Source organism: Pelophylax lessonae (assembly GCF_965119305.1).
Source record: "Pelophylax lessonae genome assembly, chromosome: 5".
NCBI classification, from domain to species: domain Eukaryota; kingdom Metazoa; phylum Chordata; class Amphibia; order Anura; family Ranidae; genus Pelophylax; species Pelophylax lessonae.
In genome coordinates this window covers 231309851-231334368 of record NC_138772.1, presented here as the reverse complement: position 1 = coordinate 231334368, position 24518 = coordinate 231309851, and the positions used below count along the sequence as shown (strand labels likewise).

General features: G+C 48.4%; 1 protein-coding gene across 1 annotated transcript in view; it reads right to left on the bottom strand.

Moving 5' to 3' along the window:
- The window catches only part of SACM1L (SAC1 like phosphatidylinositide phosphatase), a 267712-nt gene that overhangs the window by 120136 nt on the left and 123058 nt on the right, over positions 1-24518 (bottom strand). Inside the window, exons 12-13 of the mRNA XM_082257843.1 lie at positions 10915-10994; positions 391-489 (exon numbers count right to left, since the gene is read on the bottom strand). Coding sequence (XP_082113969.1) covers positions 391-489; positions 10915-10994 — 179 coding nt within the window. The remainder of the gene's footprint in view (positions 1-390; positions 490-10914; positions 10995-24518) is intronic.

The following is a 24518-nucleotide window of genomic DNA, read 5'->3' as shown; positions in this document are numbered from 1 at the left end:
ACACAACTGCCTCTCACTGGATATTTTCTCTTTTGCCCACCATTCTCTGTAAACCCTAGAGATGGTTGTGCATTAAAATCCCAGCAGATCAGCAGTTTTTGGAAAACTCAGACCTGCTGGTCTGGCACAAACAACCATACCATGTTCAGTCACTTAAATCCCCTTCCTTTCCCATTCTGATTCTCGGTTTGAACTCAGCCAGTTGTTTTCACCACGTCTAGAAGCCTAAATGCATTGAGTTGCTGCCATGTGGTTGGCCGATTAGCAATTTGTGTTACCAAGCAATTGAACAGGTGTACCCAATAAAGTGGCCGGTGAGCGTATATTTATTGTGGATAAACATGCATATAATTTCTTTTGCATTGTTAGTTTTGTAAAAAAGCCACATACCCAAAGTCATCTTGTATTTCAGCAACTTGATCTACCAAAATTTGCAAGCGGTCCCAACGCATTCTGCTGCATTCTTTATGAAAATCAAATGCAAAATATCTGAAAAATTATACAAAACAAGTGAAGTGTTAAACACAATATAATATTCAAAAAGATCCTGTCAATAAAAAAAAAAAAGAAAAAAATCAGGTAAAAATGAAAAATCAAGTATTTTATGAGCTTACGTGCAGCATTTATGTGTGTATATATTTATATATTATTTATTTATTTTGAAGCGCTACCCCTTCAAGGGCCCCTAAGAGCCGGTTCACATACAGGCGACCCGACTTGCCGGGGGCGACCTGTGAGGTCGCGGTGCGCGCTGTGCACCGCGACCTCGGAGCGACATGCACGGACTTCATATCATTGAAGTCAATGCAGGTCGCTCCAGGTCGCCCCAAAGTAGTACAGGACCCTTTTTCTAAGTCGGAGCGACTTGTGTCGCTCCTATTAGAACGGGTCCTGTGCTAATCTATGGCAGGCGACCCACGGCGACTTGTCAGGTGACCAAATCGCCTGACAAGTCGCCCCAGTGTGAACCGGCTCTAAATTTAACTGGTTCTTTCCCAAACAGTACGGAGGCTGCCACTCACCCAAGCAACAGCACATTCATTCTGGCTCCAGTACACAGTCTATGGGTTGTCTTTTTAGGATTTATTGATTGCTCATGTCACAGAATTCGGTCCAGACAGCGTGTCATCGCAAACACGGAGTCGGGATCCACCAGGTGCCTGGATTGACGCCCGGCTCAGCCTCTCAGTGAGCCGCTGAGAGTCTGAGCCGGGCACTCCGTCCCCTCCACAGCCAAGTGCTCCAAAGAACAAGGAGGGGGCAGAGCAGAGAGCTGCTGACAGTCAGCAGCTCTCTGCTTGGGGAGCTCTAAGAACCTAGCGCTTGGCGGTGTTCGATCGATCGGCTCCAAGTGCAGAGGCACCAGGGGACCGATGCTGCATCCACCTAGGTAAGTATAAATGGGGGGAAAAAAATTCCCATACATCTCTTTTAAGGAAAGATGCAGTTGCTACAAGTGTAAATGCTAACAACCTTGTTCATTTCTTAGAACAGGATGCAATCCTTGGACAGTGACCGCGTCGTTAACCCCCCTCATTAACCCCCCTTCAGCAGAGAGCGGACTTCAGCTCGCTCTCTGCTGAAAATGGGTCACAGGAGTGCAGAAGGAACTGCACTCCTATGATCCGTAGGAGATGTACAGCCAAAGCTCATTTGGCTGTACATCTCCTTTAAGGCCAATATAGACAGCAGGGTGTGGATGCCTTAAAACAGAACTAGAGTGAAGGCCTTCTTAAGGGTTCCAAAAGTTTGGATAGCTTTTTTAGTGCCCAGTGATGGATGCTGCCAGGGTGGTAGAACCTTGGATACATTAATATAAACAAAAAAAAAAAAAAAAAAACGGGCAAACCCCTTGAATTGAAGGAAGATCCATAGATCGACTACAAAATGGATCAAACCTCAGTGAGATCTATGGCTAATCCGGACCTTTTTAGCAGGAAAAATACACTTCTCAAGTTTGGTGTAGTGGGAATGTTCTCAATGTCTGGCTGAGACTGCTTTGCCATGGTGTTGATGGTCTGTCAAAGACTGAGAAAATAAAAAATAAGAATGTTTTGCAGACTGTGAACTTGCCCGTGAAGTCACAGAAAAATGGGAATTTTGACTTACTGTAAAATCCATTTCTCTGATCATTGGCGGACACAGCTCCTGGTATTCATAACCATTGAGTTATACTGCCCCCTACAGGAGCAGGACACTAGGCAGAAAAGAACTCTGGCTACACCCATGGGCAGTACTAGGGGGTATACTCCCTCTCTCTGCTATAGCCACTCAGTTTTGTTACAAGCAGTGTCAGGAGAATAATAACTCCACAGAGGGGTGGGTGCTGTGTCCCTCAATGAACATCAGAGAAAAAAAAAAAAAAATCACATTTTCTGTTTCGTTCATTGACAGACACAGCTCCTGGTATTCATAACCGTTGGGACGTCCCACAGCAGTGGTAAACATGAGGGGTGGGAACAACCAAAAAAATTCCCAAGGCTAAAAATTAGCCAACCAAGCAACAGGAGCTCAACAACTGGAGCCCACCTGAAAAAACAATACACCCTCAAAGAGGATCAGGTCCTCTTAAACAGCAGCCTGCAAAACCTTGCGTCCAAAGGAAGCAACCGCAGACGCCAACACATCCACTTTATAAAACTTTTTAAAAGTGTGCATTTCCTTCAGATGTTTAGGCCTTGGACACAAGGAAGGCAACACAATATCTTCAATCAAATGAAAATCAGAGACAACCTTTACAAGGAAAGATGGACAGGGGGAGAAGAACCACCTTATCCCTGTGAATCACCAGATAGGGTGGACAACAAGATAACGCCGCCAGTTCGGACACCGTGCGCACACCAAAAAGGCCACCTTCTGGGACAGTATAAGCAGGGATCTCCCAAATATTTTCAAAGGGAGGCTTCTGTAGAGCTGAAAGCAAGAAATTGAGATCCCAAGGCCGGCAACGGAGCACGCACTGGAGGGATCAAATGTCGTGAAGAAAGGTACGCACCAGAGAGGGTGTGGCCAAAGGTCATTAGAAGACGACCGCCAAAGCCCACACCTGGTTCCTGATGGTGCTCAAGGCCAACTTCTGTTCAACCCCCCGTCGAAGGAAGGTCAAGATCCGAGCCACCGAGAAGGAGCACCACGCAATGTACGTATTCCACGTGTGATGGTAGATCTTCCTAGAAATAGATTTCCTACTGTTCAACAGTGTAGGAATCACTGATTCAGATAAACCCCTATCCTTCAGCACCTGGCGTTCAACAGCCAAGCCATCAAAGCCAGCGACTGTGAAGCAGGATGGAAGATCGGTCCTTGAGACAGCTGATCCTCCCTGAGAGGAAGCTGCCAAGGAATGTCGGCGACCAGCCGCACCAGATCGGCATACCAAGCCAGACGAGGCCAGTTGTGAGCCACTAAGATGATCGGAATTCCTTCTGCCTCGATCCTGTGTAGAAGCTGGGTAGAAGCTTGAGAGGAGGGAAGGCGTAATTTAAACGATGACCGCACGGGGCCACCAGAGTGTCTGCGGCGTCCGCCAGAGGATCCCTTGACCGAGCCACAAATCTCTGCAACTTTCTGTTGAGCCGAGATGCCAACAAATCCACCTCGGGGGGTGGCCCACCGAGGACACTGCTGATGAAACACCTCCGGATGAAGGGAACACTCCCCTTGGTCCAATGCCTGCCGACTGAGGTAATCCGTCAGCCAATTTTCCGCCCTGGCAATGTGTACGGTGGAGAGGGCTGAAAAAAACAAACATTCTGCCCACCTTAGAATGCCAGCTACCTCCAGAGACGCCAGGAAACTTCTTGTGCCCCCTTGGTGATTGACATAAGCCACGGCCATGGCATTGTCCAATTGAATGCTCACTGGACAACCCTGAAGACGATCCGTCCAATGATCCAGAAACAGTCTGATCTCTCAGACAAGACATTGATTGGCAGTCTGGACTCTTCCAGCGTCCAGATCCCCTGAGCAGAATGCTTGCCGAGGATGCCTCTCCAGCCGGACAGGCGGGCATCTGTGTTGACCACTGTCCAATACAAGGGGAGGATAGATTTGCCCAGCCAAAGCGCAGATGAGCAAAGCCACTATATCAGGCACTCCTTCCTTCCCCGGCTCAGCCGGATCTGATTGTACAGAGACTGTGGAGTCTTGTCCCATTTGGCCAGAATCTCGCTTTGCAGAGACCTCGTATGGAACTGTGCAAATGGAACCGCCTTGAAGGTAGACACCATCAGGCTCTGCACCCGCATGCAAGTCCGGAGGGAAGACCATCTGCTGGTCAGCAGAAGACAAATAGCAGCCTGCAATTTCTGGAGTTTGTCCAGAGGAAGGAGCACTCTGGCTAAGGCCGAGTCCAGAGTCAGACCCAGATAGTGCAGCTTTGTGGATGAAACCAGAGCAGACTTCTGAAAACTCAGAATCCAGTTGAACTCCCGCAGAGTTCGTATTGTGATCTCCAGGTGTTCCAGCCGAAGTGCCGGAGAATTAAGCCACCATATCAGGGACTCCTTCGTTCCCCAACTGATCTGATTGTCCAGAAACTGCAGAGCCTTGTCCTATTTGGTCAGAATCTCCCTTTGCAGGGACCTCGTATGAAACTGTGCAAACGGAAACACCTCCAAGGTAGACACCATCAGGCCTAGTACCCACATGCAAGTCCAGAGGGACGACCATCTGTTTGACAGGAGGAGGCAAATTGCAGCCTGCAGTTTGTGGAGTTTTTCCAGAGGAAGGAGCAGATAGTCCAGCTTCGTGGACGGAGCCAGAGCAGACTTCTGAAAATTCTGAATCCAGTTGAACTCCCGCAGAGTTCATATTGTGATCTCCAGGTTTTCCACCAGAGCAGAGGGAGATCATCCAGGTAGCCCAGTACCACGATCCCCCGTTGGCGTAGCAAAGTTAACACCGGGGCTAACACTTTTGTGAGGACCTGAGGAGCAGAGGCAAGACCAAAGGGTAACGCCACAAACTGACAATGCTACTCTCCCACAACAAAGCGGAGAAAACGCTGGTGACTGGCACATATTGGAATGGAAAGGTAGGCATCCTTGATATCGATAGAGGCGGAGAAATCCCCCTGACACAGGAATGCCACCACCATTCAAATGAATTCCATTCTGAACTTCGGTACCTGCACAAAGCAGTTGAGCGCCTTGAGGTCCAGGATTAGACGCACTTTGCCTTCCTTCCTTCCTGGGGACTGTGAACAGGTTTGAGTGAAAACCCTGAAACGGTTCCCGAAGTTGGAACCGGGACAATCACCCTGTGAAGGAACAGATCTTGTACCGCTCCAAACAGTCCAAGCAGATAACACAAATATAGTAGGATAGTCCAAGAATAGAAGATTCCAAAGTGCAAATGCAGAGTTGATGAATCCGCCACCAAAGATCACTTCTATCAGCCGCAGTGAAGCATGCTAGAGGTATGCGCTTACCAAATGGAAAAGGGTTAATCGCATTGTACACACTCTAGATAGCCTAGAAGCCAGCTGCAATGGAAAACTCCTCTCCTGACCGGGTCCTGTTGGATACAGGGATACGCAACGTCCAGCAAGCACAAAACACCAGCCACCTCGTCCAAACCAATGGTTAAGCCTGCTATAGGAAAAAGTGGAATCACCCACCTGACAGAGCTGTGTAAATTTCAGGACTGGTTAGACATTTGATATTTCTGCCCATAGTGTTTCCCACTACAGCTGCAGCTTTTGTTTGATTTAGCTTAGCGCAGTTATTTACATTTTACAAGGCTCTGTAAGTGGTCTGGGGACAGGCACAAGTTGGAAGGAAAAAACTTTGCCGGTGAGCAAGAGCGAAACTTGATCTTGTAGCCGGACCGAATGACTTTGTAGACCAACTTGTCTTGCACCAGGGAAGTCCACGGATCCAGAAACCAGCGAGGACGTTTGTACTGAAGACTAAGTAGCGGCCCTGCAAATCTGAGCCAAAGAAGCTTGATGGCGAACTGCCCAAGAAGCACCTACTCTTCTGGTAGTGTGTGCCTTTACCAGAAAAGGTGGAACCTTTCCCTTTAAACCATACGCCTGGATAATGACCTGGCAAATCCACTGAGAAATTGTTGACCTAGATGCTGTCTGACCTTTAGTGGGCCCTTCTGGCAGCATGAACAAAAGGTTGGTCTTCCGAATCTGGGCTGACATCTTCAAATAGACCTTAAATGCACGTACTACATCGAAAGAATATAACAACTTTTCTCGGCTGTTTGAGGATTTGGAAGGAAGGAAGGCAGTATAATATCCTGATTCAAATGAAAAGCAGACACCACCTTTGGGCAAAAACCCTGGGTGTGAATGTAGAATCACCCGATCTTGATGCAAGATCAAAAATGGCTCCTTACAACAAAGAGCTGCTAACTCTGATACTCTTCTAGCTGAAGTTACTGCAACCAAAAATGCTAACTTTCTGGTCAAAAGAACCAGAGGACTATGCCGAATGGGCTCAAAAGGCTGTTTCTTTAGAACCGCCAGGACCAAATTTAAATCCCAAAGACACAACGGTGGCCTAACTGACGGAAGCATACATAGCACCCTTAGTTATAAAGGCTCGGACCAAGGAATGAAAAGCAATCAGTCTTTGAAAATTTGACCTTTAATAGTGCCTTAGGCTAGCTTCATATCTACCCCTACTTGCAAGAAGACTAGAATTCTCCCGATTATATATTTACGGGGATGCCACTTCCTGGCTTCACACCAATAAATGTGAGACTTCCAGACTCTGTAATAAATGCCTTTAGAGACTGGTTTACTAGCTTTTATCACGGTAGAGACTGCTGGACCAGATATACCCCGCTCCCTCAAAATCCAGGCTTCAATAGCCAAACTGCCATATTTAGAGATTGTAAATCAGGGTAGAATATCAGACCCTGAGAGAGAAGGTCCTGACGCAGTGGGAGAACCCATGGCCTTCCCACCGCCAATATCAATATTTGCGCGTACCAAATCCTCCTGGGCCAATCTGGAGCCACCAGGATTACGGTTTCCCTTCTTCCTGAACCCTGCGCAGGAGTTGTGGCAGCAACTGAATCGTGGGAAAGACATAAAGCAGGGAGAACTGCTCCCAGGGAGTAACCAAGGCGTCCACTCCGACTGCGAGTGGATCCCTGGTCCTGGACACAAATTTGTCCAACTTGTTGTTAAACCTGGATGCCAACAGATCTATGTCCAGGACCCCTGCAATGCTGACATTGCTAAATTCAGATTCCAACCAAGACGTTCTAAGAACTGAACTGCCCAGAAAACACTCTGTCTTAGAGTAGAAGCCGACTGGTCTACAAGTAATCGATCATCCAAGTATCCTACCACTGCTATCCCTTGAGACCTTAGAATAGCCAATACTGGAGCTAGGGTCTTTGTGAAAACTCATGGAGCCATGGCTAGCCCGAAGGGCAATGCCACAAACTAGAAATGATGGTCTTGCCCTGCAAAGCACAAAAACCTTTGATGGGTTTAAAAAATTGGCACGTGAAAGTATGCTTCATGTATACGGATTCTAGAAAATCTCCTCCTTGCAGAGAGGCCATGATTGAGCGAATTGACTCACATCTCTGTTTGGCTTGGGGACTAGAAAAAGAATTGAGTAAAAGCCCCTGAATTACTCATTGTCTGGAACTTCTGTAATCACTGCTTGAGACCTTAGATAGTCTAGATGCAGAAAGATGGATCTTCTTTTTAGAGGATCTTCAAGCATGTTTGACCTTAAAAACCGAGGATGAGGAAACACTTGAAATTCTAGTTTGTACCCGTGCGAGACAGTAGAAATAACCCAGTTGTCCTGAATCATTTCCACCCAGGCCTCCGAGAACTGTAGCAGCCTTCCCCTCACCCGACTGAGTGGGGGCGTTCCTTCACAAGGTAGATTTAGAGCTAGGTTTGGTAGGCCTCTGGGCCCATGGTTTCTTCTGCCCTTGACTTGAAGGCTTGGCTCTAGATCCAGACGGCTAAGGCTGTCAAAACCGCCTGGGATTAGAAGTACTGGGAATCTGAGTGTTAGCCCCCTAAAAGGATGTTTAATTCTTCTCCTAACTGGTAGAAGCGCACTCTTCCCCCCAAAATCTCTTGGATATATTTGTCCATATTGTCACCAAATAGGCTCTCCCCATGCAAGGGCGGTAGGGGGGGGGGGGCTCAGGTGAGGGGGATCTAACACGTTTCCTCCCTCCTTGTGGCACTGAAGCAATCATGCCAGGAATTTTTCCCTCAAGGCCGGCTAAAGCCGATGCCAAATCGTCCTGTAGCACTACTACCTTGGGAGCTGCTGGTTACGGATTCCCCTGGGTTACCCTTAGCAACAACTTGACATCTTCAAAGTACTTGGCTCAGTCAGAAAACAGTCTAGGGGTTTTTTTTTTTTTGTAGTTTTGAGAACTTGGATAGGAGAAGGGATGAGTGGGATACTCCAACTTAAATAACTATGCACAATTTGCTGGGACCTCTGAATAACTGAATGCGGCTAGGCCGCTGCTTCACCTTGACTATTCAGTGAAGAAGTATTTAGAAAAGCTTTACTGTACTGTAGAAAACTCTTCAGGGCACTTCCTGGTACCCCCTTTGTCCCTATTCTTCACGGTTCTCTACACAGCACCCCCTTTACTGTAACTCCATGTGTGAGCTGGCCCCTTGATCCCCTGACTTCGTTGGAGTGGTCCCCCTTCCTGGGCAGACCCTTTGGCAAGTCCCTTAGTACTCACGGACACTGTTTTTCCCGAGAGACTCTGCCAGCAGCTCCAACGTCGGCTTCACTGGATCCTCTGCAGCACAGCTCCACACCTGGTTCACTAGGCCATCTGCCTAAGACCACATTCCTCCTACACAGCAGGCGGAGAGACAGCCATCTGCCCCCTCCTGGGATTCTGCTTTCCACCAAAGACACTCTGTCACATGTTCCCCTGGCTTTTTTTTTACCAATCCCAGGATGCATTTCAAGAATGCCCTCCCACTGGGATTCCCACAAAAGCCAATGTGTCACTGGTTGGGTTTCCTCCACTGTCCAACAAGCTCCCTCAGACCCATTGAATCACACCTGGAAACATGTGAGAGGCAACCTAATAGATCAGGCTCCCCTGATAAGCAGAAGGAGCAATAGATGCTTTTGCCTAGCACCTACCTACCTAGGAGGGTGCTACAGTCCTAAGTGATGTAGGCTGAGAAATAAGCACTAGATGTGGCTACTATGCCTGACAACCGTAATGGCTCAGATTGGCCTGTTGCCTCTGGCCTCTCAGGGGAGGTTAATACAGAGGATGCATGGCTAGGATCCCGCTATGCCTGCCAACTCCTTTTCCAGGAGGACATTGCTCCAGACAAGAAAACTTGAGGAACTTTAGTGCACTCAAAGTTTGTGCCAAGCTGTAACTGCTTATCACACACACAGCACAGTTATCCCAAAGTAACAGAACCTGTCAGTGCCTGTAAAAATATACACCCGAAGTGACTCATGCACCCAGCTGCAGCTGCTCTGTGTTCCATCCAGCTGTTGACAGAAGCTCACGCCACTCTTTAAATGCTGCGCTGTCTCCACCCCTTACTGCACATGTGCGGCGTGCAGGTCCGCATGCCATGTGCACGCCAACGCGTCATGGAAATGTCCCCTACCGACTCCATGTGCACGGTTGTGCATGTATATAGGCTGAACTTGCGCACACTTGATCTCCCACCACAGGGATGGCCACCAAAGGTGCTCCCTGAACCCAGAGCCACAGAGGGTAAGCAGATGCGCGAGCGGGATGTACAAAGTCCCACTGCCCGCCAAACATTAGGGGGGGCCGAGAGCAGAAAAATGTAAGGCATCCAAGGTACGCATGCCACAGCTGACTGGTAATCCAAGGTACGCATGCCACAGGCATCCAAGGTACACATACTGCCTCTAGTGGAGACATGAGGCATTAAACATGGCACCCGGTATCCGTAAAATGGAAGTAAATTTTCCTATAGAAGGTCCTAGACCTTCAAGGACTGGGTCCCCCTATTTTTTGGGGACACTCCCTTGGACCTGTAGGGCACCCTACCAAAGTGCCTTTGGAGTCAGTCTTAGCAAGGGTCTGGATCCCAGGGTTCAGCGACCAAGCGGGTCGCATTACAGGCAATACTTTGTTTCCCTTTACCGAGGCTCAGGTACCATCCTTTCAGATGGATCTGCCATGACCATCACTTCTAAGACACTGGTGAAAAAACTGAAGTACTTCCTGTATGGGAGGGGTTATATAGAGGGGGACTTCCGGTCTTTTTGGTTGCCAGTGTCCATTCACCTACAGGTGGTGGATAACCCAGATAGTAATTATTATGGCTGCTCTGTGTCCCGTGATTTACGATAAAGAAAGGGTTCAGACTACGAGTGCACTGTACATTGTTATGTGCCTCATTAAATAAAAATAAAAAAACAAGTTTAAACTTATGGCCTTGTGCACACAGTGCATTTGAAAAAAACAAGCTGCAAAGCCAGTTCTGACGCCAGGAAAAAGCAGCTGTAAAAACTTGCTTTTAGAAGCGTTTTCCATTGGAGTTAATGCACATTTTAGCCACGTTAAGGAGCCTTAGCGTTTAGCAGCCCTTTTATGCCCTCTTCTATTTTCCAACCTCAAATCCAACTACTACAGCTTAATAACATCTGACGTGGCCTAACGCTGTATGCAGCCTTTAGCAGCGTCAGGCGTTCTCACAGCTTAACACTGCTGCTCCAGAATGCACTGGCTCTGGGTTTTTTTTTACAGCCTAAAAACGCCTATGCCACTTGCAAAAAATCCTGTGTGTGCATGAGGCCATAGAATAACATGGAAGGGCCTTTTTAGGCTGCAAAAAAAAAAAATATCCGACGCTCCTAAAAGCAGCTGTAAAATCGCCCTGTGTGCATGAGGCCTAAATGTAAAAATGCACAAGCAAACTATGACAGTAAAAAGCAAACTGACCTAACCATTCCATTTCCAAGGCCTGTCACCATTTGTGCAAATGTTTGTTCCAGTGGTTTTTCGGACCCTTTCTGGTTAACCTAGAAAAGTAAACCAATACAAATCAAATTTGCATGCCAGTTTTTACTATAATAAATACTGCAGTGCTTACACATAGAAGTTGGAGGAAAGGAAGTTATTAGGCTGTATATAGGAACTAATCAAATAGCAGCTCATAAAACAATAACAGTCTCTAACTGTAGTAAGCAAACACCTGTTTTTCCTTTATTTGAATTTCCTCAGTTTAATTAATAATAAAAAAGGACAGTAAACCACATTCAAATTGTAAAATGAATACTTAAAATTGTCAAAAATTATAATCAGTTTAAACACACATAGTCAGGGCAGATACACACGCCTACACTACACCTACAATATACAAACCTTTAATCAAGATACAAATCTTTAAAAGATTCTCTGGGAGAAAAATATTTAACCTCCTGCCAACCCCGTTCACAGTAAATGAGCGGGCGACGGGTTGCAGGCAAGGCATCGTGCATGTACGTTACCGACTTGCATTTGGGTTTTTGGGCATGCATGCGAGGGCCCCCTGCCAACCCGTGCTGTGACGCAGAACTAGTTTGGCAGCAAATTCCAGCCACTGATTTCAGCTGAAACCTGCTGTACGGCTATGTCAAATCACACACAGAGTTCTCTATTTACAAACTGTGCAGTAAACAGCGATCTGGCTGTTTCTTCTCCCTGAAAAGCAAGGAGGAAAAAAAGGCATATAGTAAAAGTAAAAGCACACATTACAAACACTAAAGCTTGTTAGGCACACAGCTAACCCCCTGACTGCTCCTAGATATAACGCCTTCCCAGCCAGTGTCATTATTAGAGTGTCAGTATACCGTATCATCACTGATCAATGTATTAGTGTCACTAGGGACGTCAGTGTCAGTGACCCTCCCAGCGAGTGTATGTTAGAGTCAGTTTCCCTGCCATCCTATTACAGTGACATTATAAGTCGCTGATCACCGCCATTATAGTAAATTACAGTAAATATACCTTAGTTTGTAGATGTTATAACTTTCACACAAACCAAATATTTTACACTTATTGGGATTTTTTTTTGCCAAAGACATGCAGCAGAATACATTTTTGCCAAAATTTGAGAGAATTTTTTTTATTGGATATGTTTTTTTTAACAGAAAGTAGAAAATATTGTTTTTTTTTCCAGTATTTTTGGTCTTTTTTTATATAATAAAAAAACCCAGTGGTGATCAAATACACCCAAAAGAAACCTCTATTTGTTTGAAAAATACACATTTCATTTGCGTACTGTTGCATGACGGCATAATTGCCAGATAAAGTAGAACAGTGCTGAATAGCAAAAAAACGGAATTTTTGTAAAATCTTACCTGTAAAATTCCTTTCTCTGAGTCCTCCGACAGTCGCCGCCTCTTCATATTCGTCACATATGGGGTATTAGACTTTGCTCCGAAGGAGTAGCTAGGCAACAGAATATGTTAACAATAAAGCTTTAACATATCCCACCCTCAAGGGGTGGTCCCCTCAGTCAATACCCTCCTACTTCCTGCAACCATATCTCAGTTTTAGTGGAATAGCAGTAGAGTATACATTCAAACCCCAAAAGAGGGGCGGGGGCGGCGACTGTCGGAGGACTCAGAGAAAGGAATTTTACAGGTAAGATTTTACAAAAATTCCGTTTTCTCTTACGTCCTCCGACAGTCGCCGCCTCTTCATATTCGTCACATATGGGGACGTCCCAAAGCAGTGCAAACATGAGGGGTGGGAAACGCATCCGCGCCGAAAGGCAACGCAGTCTCCACATCAAAGAAAGGAACCTTACCAAATGAAGGAAACCAGCTGGGCAACAGCAAAAATAAGTGCTCAACAGGAGCAACAACCCAGGAAAAGACAAAAAACCAGGGGATACAAAACTTATCCCAACAGCCAGGAGTCCCCAACAAGGGACCCTAGGGAACAGCCGCACTAAGAACCTTGCGGCCAAAGGAAGCATCCGCCGATGCCTGAACATCTACTTTGCAGAATTTTGTGAAAGTGTGTACGGTCGACCAAGTCGCCGCCTTACACACCTGGGCTACAGAAGCCCCATGACGACAGGCCCAAGACGTACTCAGAGATCTAGTAGAGTGCGCCTTCACAGGCACAGGGGGAACCTTCCCCTGCAAGGCATAGGCCTGTTCAATGGTCTGCCTGATCCATTTGGCAATGGTAGAGGCGGAAGCCGCCATGCCCTTCCGAGGACCCTCTGGAAGAACAAACAAGGAGTCCGTCTTTCGAAAAGACTCAGTCGATTTAAGGTAAACCCTAATCGCCCGAACAACATCCAGAGAATGTAGTCTCACCTCCTTTGGATGTTTAGGCTTCGTGCACAACGAAGGCAAAACAATATCCTCGTTAAGATGGAATTCCGAAACTCGTTTCGGCAGAAAAGAAGGATTAGGTCGCAAGACCACCTTATCCAAATGAACAACCAGGTACGGAGACTTGCAGGACAAAGCCGCCAGTTCCGACACTCTGCGAGCCGAAGTGATCGCCACCAAAAAGGCGACCTTTTTGGACAACATAGACAACGATATCTCCCTGATCTGTTCAAAAGGAGCACGTTGTAACACAGACAGGACTAGATTCAAGTCCCAAGGGGGCAAAGGATCCCTCCTAGGAGGAACCAGATGCCGCACACCCTGAATAAAAGTGCCAACCAAGGAGTTGGAAGCCACGGGACGTTGAAACAGAACGGCCAGCGCAGACACCTGACCCTTTATCGTAGCCAGCGCCAAACGCTGATCGACACCCGTCTGAAGGAAAGACAGCACACGGGAAACCGAGTACGTGCGGGGTGAAAACCCCCTGGACTCACACCAGGCAAAATAGGCCTTCCAAGTACGGTAATAAACCTTTCCCGAGGAAGACTTCCTCGCGTTGATCAAGGTATGAACAACCTCTGGAGAGAGACCCTTCTCCTTCAGGACCTCGGTCTCAACAGCCAGGCCGTCAAAGCCAGCGACTGTAAAGCAGGATGGTAAATCGGTCCTTGAGACAGTAGATCGTCCCGAAGAGGCAGACGCCAGGGGGCGTCGACCGCCAGATTCACGAGGTCTGCGTACCAGGACCGGCGAGGCCAGTCCGGTGCCACAAGAATCACCGTGCTGCGTTCCGAGTGTAACCTGCGAAGGAACCGGGACAGCAACTGAATCGGTGGAAACGCGTACATCAGCCTGTACTGATGCCACGGGGCCACTAACGCGTCCGACGCGTCTGCCCGAGGGTCGCGCGTCCTTGCCACGAACCTCTTCACCTTGTAGTTGAGGCGAGACGCGAACAGGTCCACATCTGGAAGACCCCACTTCGCGCACAACATCTGGAAGACAGCCGGGTGGAGAGACCATTCCCCCTGATCCAGGGTCTGGCGACTCAGATAGTCCGCCTGCCAGTTCTCCACTCCCGGAATGTGAACCGCCGTTATCGCCGGGACATGAGTCTCGGCCCAAGACAGAATGTCGGCCACTTCTCGAGCCGCTCGGGCACTCCTGGTGCCCCCTTGGTGGTTGATGTAGGCCACCGCCGTGGCATTGTCCGTCTGCACCCGAACCGGGCAGCCCTGCAGCCGGTCCGTCCAGCGATGAAGACAGAGCCTTATCGCACGCAATTCCAGAATGTTGATCGGGAGGGAAGACTCCCCCTCCGACCAGGTCCCCTGGGCGGACAGAACGCCCAGAACACCACCCCAGCCCGACAGGCTGGCATCCGTGGTGATTATCGTCCACGAGATCGGACGAAACGACTTGCCCCCGGACACCAACGGGGACTGGAGCCACCACAGAAGGTTTTCCCTGGTGCGATGACTCAACGAGATCTGAAGATCCAGAGATTGAGGTCGCCCGTCCCACTTGGACAAGATCTCCGCCTGGAGACCCCGCGTGTGAAACTGCGCGAAAGGAATCGCCTCGAAAGCCGAGACCATCAATCCCAGACATCTCATACACGTCCGCAGAGACGAGTTCGGAACGTCCCTGAGGGACCTGACTTCCTCCTGAAGAGTCCTGAGTTTGTCTTCCGGCAGGAAGACCTTCGCCTGCACCGAGTCCAGTATCATTCCCAGATAGGGAAGACGAACCGACGGACTCAGTGTCGACTTTGGAACATTTATCGTCCAACCGAACTCCTGCAGAGTTTGCATCGTGACAGACAGGTCCTTCTCCAGACCCTGACTGGTCGCAGACCGAATCAGAATGTCGTCCAGATACCCCAGGACAGCAATGCCCTGGGCTCTCAATAATGCCAGAACCGGTGCAAGCACTTTGGTGAAGACCCGCGGAGCCGAGGCGAGCCCAAAGGGCAACGCCACGAACTGGTAGTGATCCTCCGCAATGGCAAATCGAAGGTATCTCTGATGACCCTCGAATATGGGGATGTGAAGATACGCATCCTTCAAATCGATGGAGGCCATGAATTCCCCCGGAACCAGGGCAGCCACCACCGAGCGCAGGGATTCCATGCGGAACTTGCGAACCCGCACAGAGCGGTTCAGAGCTTTCAAGTCCAGAATTGGACGAACCTTGCCCTCCTTTCTGGGCACGGTGAACAGATTGGAATAAAACCCCCGAAATCTGTCCCGATGAGGCACCGGAACCACCACTCCCTGAGCCCTCAGGTCCCGCACCGCCAGGTGCAGATCCCGCAGGCGCTCTGGAGACAGTTGTAGATTTGAGGGAAAAAATCTGCTCTCTGGCCGAGAGAGAAACTCGATCTTGTAACCAGATCGAACGATTTCCAGAACCCATCTGTCCCGCACACGGGCCAACCAGGGCTGAAGAAAACCGAGCAAGCGTCCCCCCACCCCAAAACTGGGTGAGGGCGCCCCTTCAGGCCGAACTGTTATGGGCCGCAGGTCCGGATTGGCCGGACTTCTGTTTCCCAGACCAGGGTTTCTTCTGAGAGCCCTGGCCCTTGAACGGTTTGCCCTTGTAGTGCGGCCGAAAGGCACGAAAGGACCCCTGAGGGGGCCGAAAATGAGCATGCTTCTTCCCAGAAGCCCCCTTAGCCTTGGGGAAATGGGGCAAGAGAGTGCTCTTACCCCCGGTAATCCCCTTAATCAACACATCCAGGGACTCCCCAAAAAGGCGAGACCCATCATAAGGCAGATTGGCTAAGGTTTTACGTGAAGATTGGTCCACCGACCAACATTTCAACCAAACCAGGCGGCGAGACAACACCGCCACGCTGTGCACACGCGCGGCCAACGGAATCAGGTCCAGGTCCGCATCACACAGATACATGACACCCTGGTGGATCTGATCCACCATATCCAGGGTCGCCGCCGAGGCCGAATCGGCCACTAGGACGCGCCTAAGCATCTGCGTCCAACTTGCGATCGCCTGGGCCGCCATGAGAGAAGCAAACAGAGCCTTAAGCATAGAACCCGTAACAGAATAAGTATGACGGGCAAGAGACTCCAGTCTCCTATCCGTGGCATCACGGAAAACAGGGGATCCCTCTGCAGGGATCGCAGTGGCTTTGTTCAAAACCGCAATAGCATGATCCACTGGCGGAGGCACACACCACCGTTCATCAGTGGCAGGCGAGAAAGGATAACGCAGCTTAAATTTACTTGGTACCGCAAAAGGCTTGCGCAAATCGCGCCATTGGTCCTTAACAGCGCGCTGAAAATCAGCATTGCAGGGAAAAACCTGCGGCGTCCTGCGTTTTCTCTGCGTCCCATAAGCCGCCAAGGCAGCTGGGGGACACACCTCGTCCTGCAAACGTAGCGTCTGCTTAATGGAAGCAATCAACTCATCCATGATTGCAAGCTCTTCAGGCGAGCCAGGGGGAGAATTATCAACCCCCTCAACTTCAGCCTCTACCTCAGACCCCACTAGATCAAGAGAGGAGCGGGACCCCGATAGGGGGGTCCCCGCCAGAACAGCCCCATCACCTTCACCCTCAGAATCAGAGGACAGAGCAACTCTGGGCCGTTTAGTAGATTGAGCAGCCACCAGCATTTGCACCTGTGCAGCAAGGCCAGCCACAATAGTGGCCAAATCCCCCCCTGGGGGGGAAACAGCGGTCCCCTGGCTTTCCACCAATACTGTGGGAAACTTGCCCTCCTGAGAATCCATTGCCCCTGTATGCCAGACAACCAAGGGTTAACTGCCCCCTTACAGCAAGCGCGGCAAGCGCAGCCCACCGCACCACACTCAGGCACAATGAGACCCCCACAGGGAATATACAGACTGAATACAGGCAATGGAACACAGGAATAGAAGGATAAAACCTGAGGAGACTCCGCTGCTGCTGCTGCCTCGATCGGTGCTTCCAGGAGAGAGGAAGTGATGCTGCCAGGGCGCTCTATGTAAGCCTATGGAGGCTACAAGAAAATGGCCGCCGTGCATGTAAACCATGCGGCCGGAGCGGGCGCCGGTAAAATGGCGCCGTTTGGCGCCGAAATCGCCGCTCCACAGTGCATAAAATCACACACAATATTATCCCATAATATGGATACATGTTAGATCGCCGCAGCGATCGCTGTATATGCCCCAACATGCCATTAAAAACATGCCCCACAGCACACAGCTCCTCACACTGCCCAGCCTGACATACTCAGTGTCATACAGCTCCCCCCCCCCTTGCAGCCCACAGCATGCAGCCGAGATATAGGGAGACAAGCAGTGTGATTAAAGGCAGGTTACACAGTCCCAGACTGAGACCCCCCCCAGACAGACAGGTCCCCACATAGATACACTTACCTCACATGGCGTGGGGAACCCGCCCAGGCGAACAAGCCGCTGCACATGAGGCAGGGAGAGTCGCAATTCAAGACGCACACAATGGCGGTTCAGAAACCGCACAGCGTCCGGTGAGGTAGCCACCTCACCAATCATCCCTGCACCGAACAGGGATGGGTCGTTCACCGTGCCAGGAGCGTTACCTGGCTGAACGCTCGATGGCAGACTGGGAAGCCACTGACCCACGACCTGCGACCAGGGGGATCAGCCCGAGACCCAGTCCGCATGATCCTCTTCGTCCGAAGAACTAACTAATGCTGACAAAAATAACAGCTAAGTAAAGGTAGAGAGAAAACTCAAACAAAATATCAAAAAGAAGAAAGAGTCTGGGACAAAAAGTCCCAGCACAGAGAGAGCCAGCCACTCCTGACAAGCTAGACATTAAAACTGAGATATGGTTGCAGGAAGTAGGAGGGTATTGACTGAGGGGACCACCCCTTGAGGGTGGGATATGTTAAAGCTTTATTGTTAACATATTCTGTTGCCTAGCTACTCCTTCGGAGCAAAGTCTAATACCCCATATGTGACGAATATGAAGAGGCGGCGACTGTCGGAGGACGTAAGAGAAATGTCCTAGTCATGAAGGGGGTAAAACTTTCCGAAGGTCCAATGGTTAAAGTGGAACTAAACTTAAATAATAAAAAAAATGCAAACAGGCAGCTCTTTATTGCAGAAGAAACATGTTATGTCTCTTCTGTGAAACCAAACACTTACCTGCCTGCTCACAGTAATCTAGTGAATGCACCCTGAGTTGCACATACGTAGCTGGGCGTGCATTCCCGACACATGGCTGTGCCGGAATGACTGACCCAGATGCAAATACACTGGATGACGTCATTCCCCGACTGGCCAATGAAGAGGCCGAAAACCTGGCACATAGAAGTGGCGTTATTGTTACGGTTAGAGTTAGTGTTAGAGCAGTAAAAATGTGGAGCTCCTTTCCACAGTTTATGATATCAAGCAGGGAGTGTAGAAAAATTTTAAAACTTATAGGTGTGTCTTTCAGTTAACACAATGTACACAGGGGGATAAATAAATTGGTAGCGGCATAAACAAACACACACATATTATATATATATATACACACACACACACACACACAGGTTGAACAGAGGGCTGCTCTCCAAGACTGGGGGGGGGGTTGATTATTGGCATTGATGAACACAGAACAGAAATGGGAATTTTATAAAAAGACTGTATGCAGGGCGTGGACGTGCTTCGCCTCAGCTCCGCGCTCATCGCCACATCAACAGCAGCATACAGGAGGGATCCTGTCATTAACGGGCTTTAACTATGTCCCAGAGACGATGGACAGCCTCACAGTCGCCGACATCTGATTGTTCACCGCAAGGCCGCCTGCAATCCTTTTTCCCCAAGACCCGCGGCAGAGGGATAGAGGCCTCCAACATGGCGCCGGCTGCAAAGGACTCCCAGCGCCACGAGGCACAGCCTGCACAGAGCGCAGCGTCCCGTGTCTCCTTAAGGTCAGTGTCGGACTCTGTCCCCACAGCCTCCCCTGGCTCCATGATATCACAGGACAGGTGCTCAGATAGAGCAGATGTTATGGATGATGGGTATTTAAAGAGACACATAGGCAGACCTACCAAGGCAGACCTGGACAGATTTATCACTAGATTTATCCCTAGACCCCCCCGGACACGTCCTCCTCGCTATCCCCGCACGGCATGTGTTCGCACATGCGTGTTAGCGGAGGCTCAGCAGAAGGCATCACTATGCCGGGCTGAGTGACGTCAGACGCCTACCAGCACAGTACGTCACTCAGCTGGGGGATATTTAAGTAGCCAGACGGATGCCATTGTCGGTCTGGCTACCAATAGGGATGTTTTCTTGCCCCTCAATTTGGGAAGGATACGGCTCGAGAGGAATTCATACACCAGGTGAGACATAGGGACATAGATAGCATCTTGACATCCGTCACCTATTGGCCAGACGGATGTATTCTTTGTTCCTTTCATCCCCCTCACTTATTTATATATGCATAGTGGGTTCCTCTGTCCACTGACCAGCATTATTACTGTTTGCTTTTCAGCAACTTGCTGTTGCCTTAAGATGGTCCCACCCTCCCTTTGATAACCTACAAGGTGGCATACTAACTACAAATTTAAATACCTACGAACTTCTTCACATCAAGCATACTTACCAAGGTCTTTTGAAAGCTAGCACTACCCGCATGGACAGGTATGTAGGGTACTTACCTTTGTGGCTATCCCCCTTTTTGTTGGATAACCCCATGTGTATATACACCCTTGATAACTGATACTTTTTACATATATCTATTATATACACTTTTTACACAGATGGTAAGCTCTGTCCATCCCTAGGATTGGCCTTGATGGATGTGGAGGTGTTCGATATACCTAGACACACCTTCAGGCAACCACTATAAAGCATATATCAAATTCCATATATGTCCTGCTTCTCAAAATGAACTTTCGGTAAGAAAACAGATATATTTACCCCTATCTTCTCCCTCCCTATTGCTATCCAAAAATTAGCTACAATATCTGCATCGCATAGGTCATATAGCTTTTCTCATTGTTATGAGCAACCCTACTATTACATGTACTCTATGTTTATAGGTATGAAGAATGAAAAATTTGCTTCTTAAATATCTCCCCATCTCTACCTGTATCTAGCCTGAGCATCCAGTTATCCACCACTGTAGTCCAGTTTTTTTCAAATTAGTCCCATACCAGGACTTTCCATCATTAGTATTAACATACTGCGTACTGGTAAGAATCTCTTTTATGTTTTTGATTATACCTTTTGATTTATAACTGTATAGATATATGTGTCATTTGAGCACAGGTCTAAAACACTGTTTGATGAATAAGAACTAAGGTTGTATATTGTATGTAACTCATGCATTGTCCCCTTGTTCTTCCTAGATCTTGTCCTAATATTGTACTGTAAAACACTCTCCTGAAGAAGCGTTGTGTATAAACGCGAAACATGTAGAGAAAATCGCCTGTTTAGTGTTCCCCTCACCACCACCACCGGATACTTGTTGCTACCAGTCGCATTATGACCTTCTTATGAGCGACAGCTCTCTATTGTATATGTATATCAAGTGGGTGGTTGAGGGTCTACCTCTGCCTCAGTACAATGGTATTATACTTATGATCTAACATTTAACAGTGTCTCTTTTGTATTGGTTTGTTATGATGGTAAAAACCTTTTAGAGCCCATTCACACTAGCACGACTTGTGAGGCGACTTGTGTAGCCCCAGGTCGCTTGACATAACAAAAGCAATGTTAATCAATCAGTGCCGTCTTAATTGGCACTACTGAAGTCGCTCCGACTTCAGAAAAGGGTCCTGTACTACTTTGAGGAGACCTGTGATCCAACTTGTCCCATAACCTATTTCTAAAATAAAAATGTATTTTCTTACGACATCCTTGTCATGTTGTGGTGCCGGGGAAAGTCCATCCTTAATGCAATAGCAATTCTCTTTATCTATATATAATAGGACGTGGCACATTTTTTACAGTAGTGTCCACAATGGCCATCTTGTGGTGACACTGTATAACCATATATCTACCCTTCTAACTAGACATGGCATCACTTAAGGTAATATCTTACAATGTTCGTGGTCTCTGTTCTCCGTACAAACATAACAGGTTATGGTGGCGGGTGAAGAAGTTGGGGGAACAGGTGATCTTTCTGCAGGAGACCCATTTCACTCCCCAGTCAATGCCTAAGCTGCCCACCCACCTCTTTAACCGGTGGTTGTTAAGCACGCCACGGTCAGTAAATCCAGGGGCACAGTTATCGCAATTCATAGGTCCTGTCCTTTTCAGTCCACAATACATCAAGTTGATCCTCAGGGTCGTTAGGTTTTACTAAAGGGGTCTATTGCTGGAAAAAAATTTTACATTTGCCACTTTTTATGCCCCTAATACGAATCAACGCACTTTCATAGATATGGTTCTAGAGAGCTTGGCTGAGTTCAGGGAAGGTTCTCTGATTCTTGGGGGTGATTTTAATGTTAGTCCTGACCCCTCGATAGATACCTCGCATCAACTTTCTACCCATACGCACTTTCGCAAAACTTTGCAGACACATCTCCTGATATACACCTGGAGGGTACTCCACCCTACAGAGAGGGATTTCAGCTATTATTCTAAAATGCACGACATGGATACATGAATTGACCTTATTTGCGTAGACCCCCCCCCCCCCCACTCTGGAACTGCAGAAGTCGTCGATTGAGAGAATTACTATCTCAGATCACATACCTATAACGGTAGATCTTGCCTTGTTATCCAGTACCCATAGGACCTGGTTCTGGCGACTGATGGAAAACCTTTTAGACGACTCTGTGGTTGTCTCAAAGATTTCAGAGGTTCTGCAGCATTATTTAGTCTAAAATACTTTGGAGGCTCTTAGCGAGGGGATAGCCTGGGAAGGCCATAGAGCAGTGGTGAGAGGTGAGCTTATTACTCTCAGCACCAAGCTTAAGAGGGAACGACAAGCAGATATTCAGAGGGTGCTTTCTGCCCTTCAGAAAGCTGAACTTAGACACACAGGAGACCCTGAAGCACTGGCAAAACTGAATGATCTTAGAGTACTTTTTTCACGCTTGTTTGACCGCCAAATTCGCACCCGATTACGCTACGTGTCTCATAAATACTAAAGACATGGGAATAAATGCGGTCGAATGCTAGCAAGAGCCTTACCTAAGAAGCGTGTACAAATGTGTTTGCATAAACTTTGTTCCTCAACGAGGGAGATGAATTTTAAGACATCTGAAATAGCTGCGGGTTTTCGTGACTACTACGTGGAGCTATATAACCTGAATTGGTCTGTCCTCCCAGATGCCCAGAATTCTCGGCTGACTGAGATCTGAGATTATCTATCCGAGAATAGCTTCCACCCCTGACTAATGACCAACACTCCGAACTGGAGTCCCAAAACACGGCGGCTGAGTTAGAATTTACCGTAAAGTCCCTACCCAACGGGAAGAGTTCGGGCCCGAACTTATTGTATGCTCCGTGGCTCTCTCGGGAGTACAGGGGGTTGTCGGACAGTACATCCCCCTTGACGATCAATGCACTTAAAGTGTGGGATCAGATCAATCGGCTTATGGATTTGGCACCCCCCGGTCTCCTGGTTGGCGTCTCCTGGGGGGTACCTTTGGTTCCCTCCGGGAAAGCAGATGGCCTTCTTTGGACCCTGGGTGGATGATGGCAATGCCAGTTGCGGCAAATTTGTCGAGGAGGGCAAGCTACTGCCTTATGAGACTTTGAGGGACCGACATGGAGACTCTCCAATGAACTTTTGGAAGTTTGGACAGCTACACCATTTTTTCTACAGTTCATGGTCGCTCAATAAGAGAAACTACCTCTCTCACACCCTTTGAACACCTGTTCATTATGGAAAAACCTATACCACGTTTGGTCTCTGAACTCTACCAATTACTGGACATGGCGGCATCTGCCTCTAAGCTCACCTATGTCCGCGCCTGGGAAAGGGACCTAGGGCTTGAGTTTACCAACACCCAACTGACCCACCTGTACCGACCCACTTGAGTTCCATCGACTCCACGTATTATAAGATTCTGTCACGTTGGTACAGGGTGCCGACTCACTTGGCGCGCATATAGCCTTCGACCTCTGAGTCCTGTTGGAGGGGCTGCGGAGGCCAGGGTACGCTCCTACATTTATGGTGGGAATGCCCTGTGATTGCTCAATTTTGGGAGGATGCGGGGGGCCCAAATCATGGCTGTTTTGGGTTTTGATGTCCCTTTAACTCCACTCCATTTCCTACTACATGTCCCGCCTATACGGGTTGGCCGGTATCTGGGGAGTGTGCTGCCTCACCTGTTAAATGCAGCCAAGAGATTACTCACTATATATATGAAGTGACCACAAATTCCGAGTCGCATGGAGTGGATGAGAAAGGTGAATGAGATTAGGGAGGCTGAGGACTAGATAGCCACCTGTAGGCGCACCCGGGAAGACTTTGACAGTGTTTGGCTGCCATGGCTGAGCTACATATGCGACCTGGACTAGGTATCCTCTAGCTTGGATTGGGAGTTGTTGGAACCGGCGGGCCAGTCGCTTCGACGGCTAGTCTGTCCCCAGAGGTAGAAAGGCCGGTAACACCCCCATTTCTTAACATAGATGAGACGGAGGATGAACGCTCACCTCATATGGGATGACAGCTACCTGACGTGGATGAAAACACCACTCGAGAGAAACCAAGTAAGATCCTGATTTTCTTTCTTTCTTTTTTTCTTATATATCCTCTTATCCTTCTGCACTTGCTACTTCTCTTCTTTTGATGTTGTTATACTGGCTAACATTGGTTAATAGACTTTTTAGGCGCACCCAGTCTGGCGTGGGTGTCCGATCAGTAGGCCGGAGACAATCTCCCATGTGGAAGCTGTTGTTGGTCTGCTCCCTTTTTCTACCTCATCATAGGGACTGTGGTGTACTCGGGGCAGCTCTGGCCGGGGGGGGTGTGCTGGTGGAGGTTAGCTGGAAGCAGTTTATGCCCCACTCCTCTGGTGCGCGGCCTAGTATGGGGCCTCCTGGGACTAATTTAGTTCTTCAATACTTCAGATAGACCAAAATGGGAGAAACCTAACACCTAACCATAGCCAACCAGGTAACTTGGAGCTCAACTGTCAACAACTGGAGCTCACCTGAAAAAAAAAAACACCCTCAAAGAGGGCAAGTCCCCTAAAAAGCAGCCTGCAAAACTTTGCGGCCAAAAGAAGCATCCGCAGATGCCAACACATCCACTTCATAAAACTTTCTTAAAGT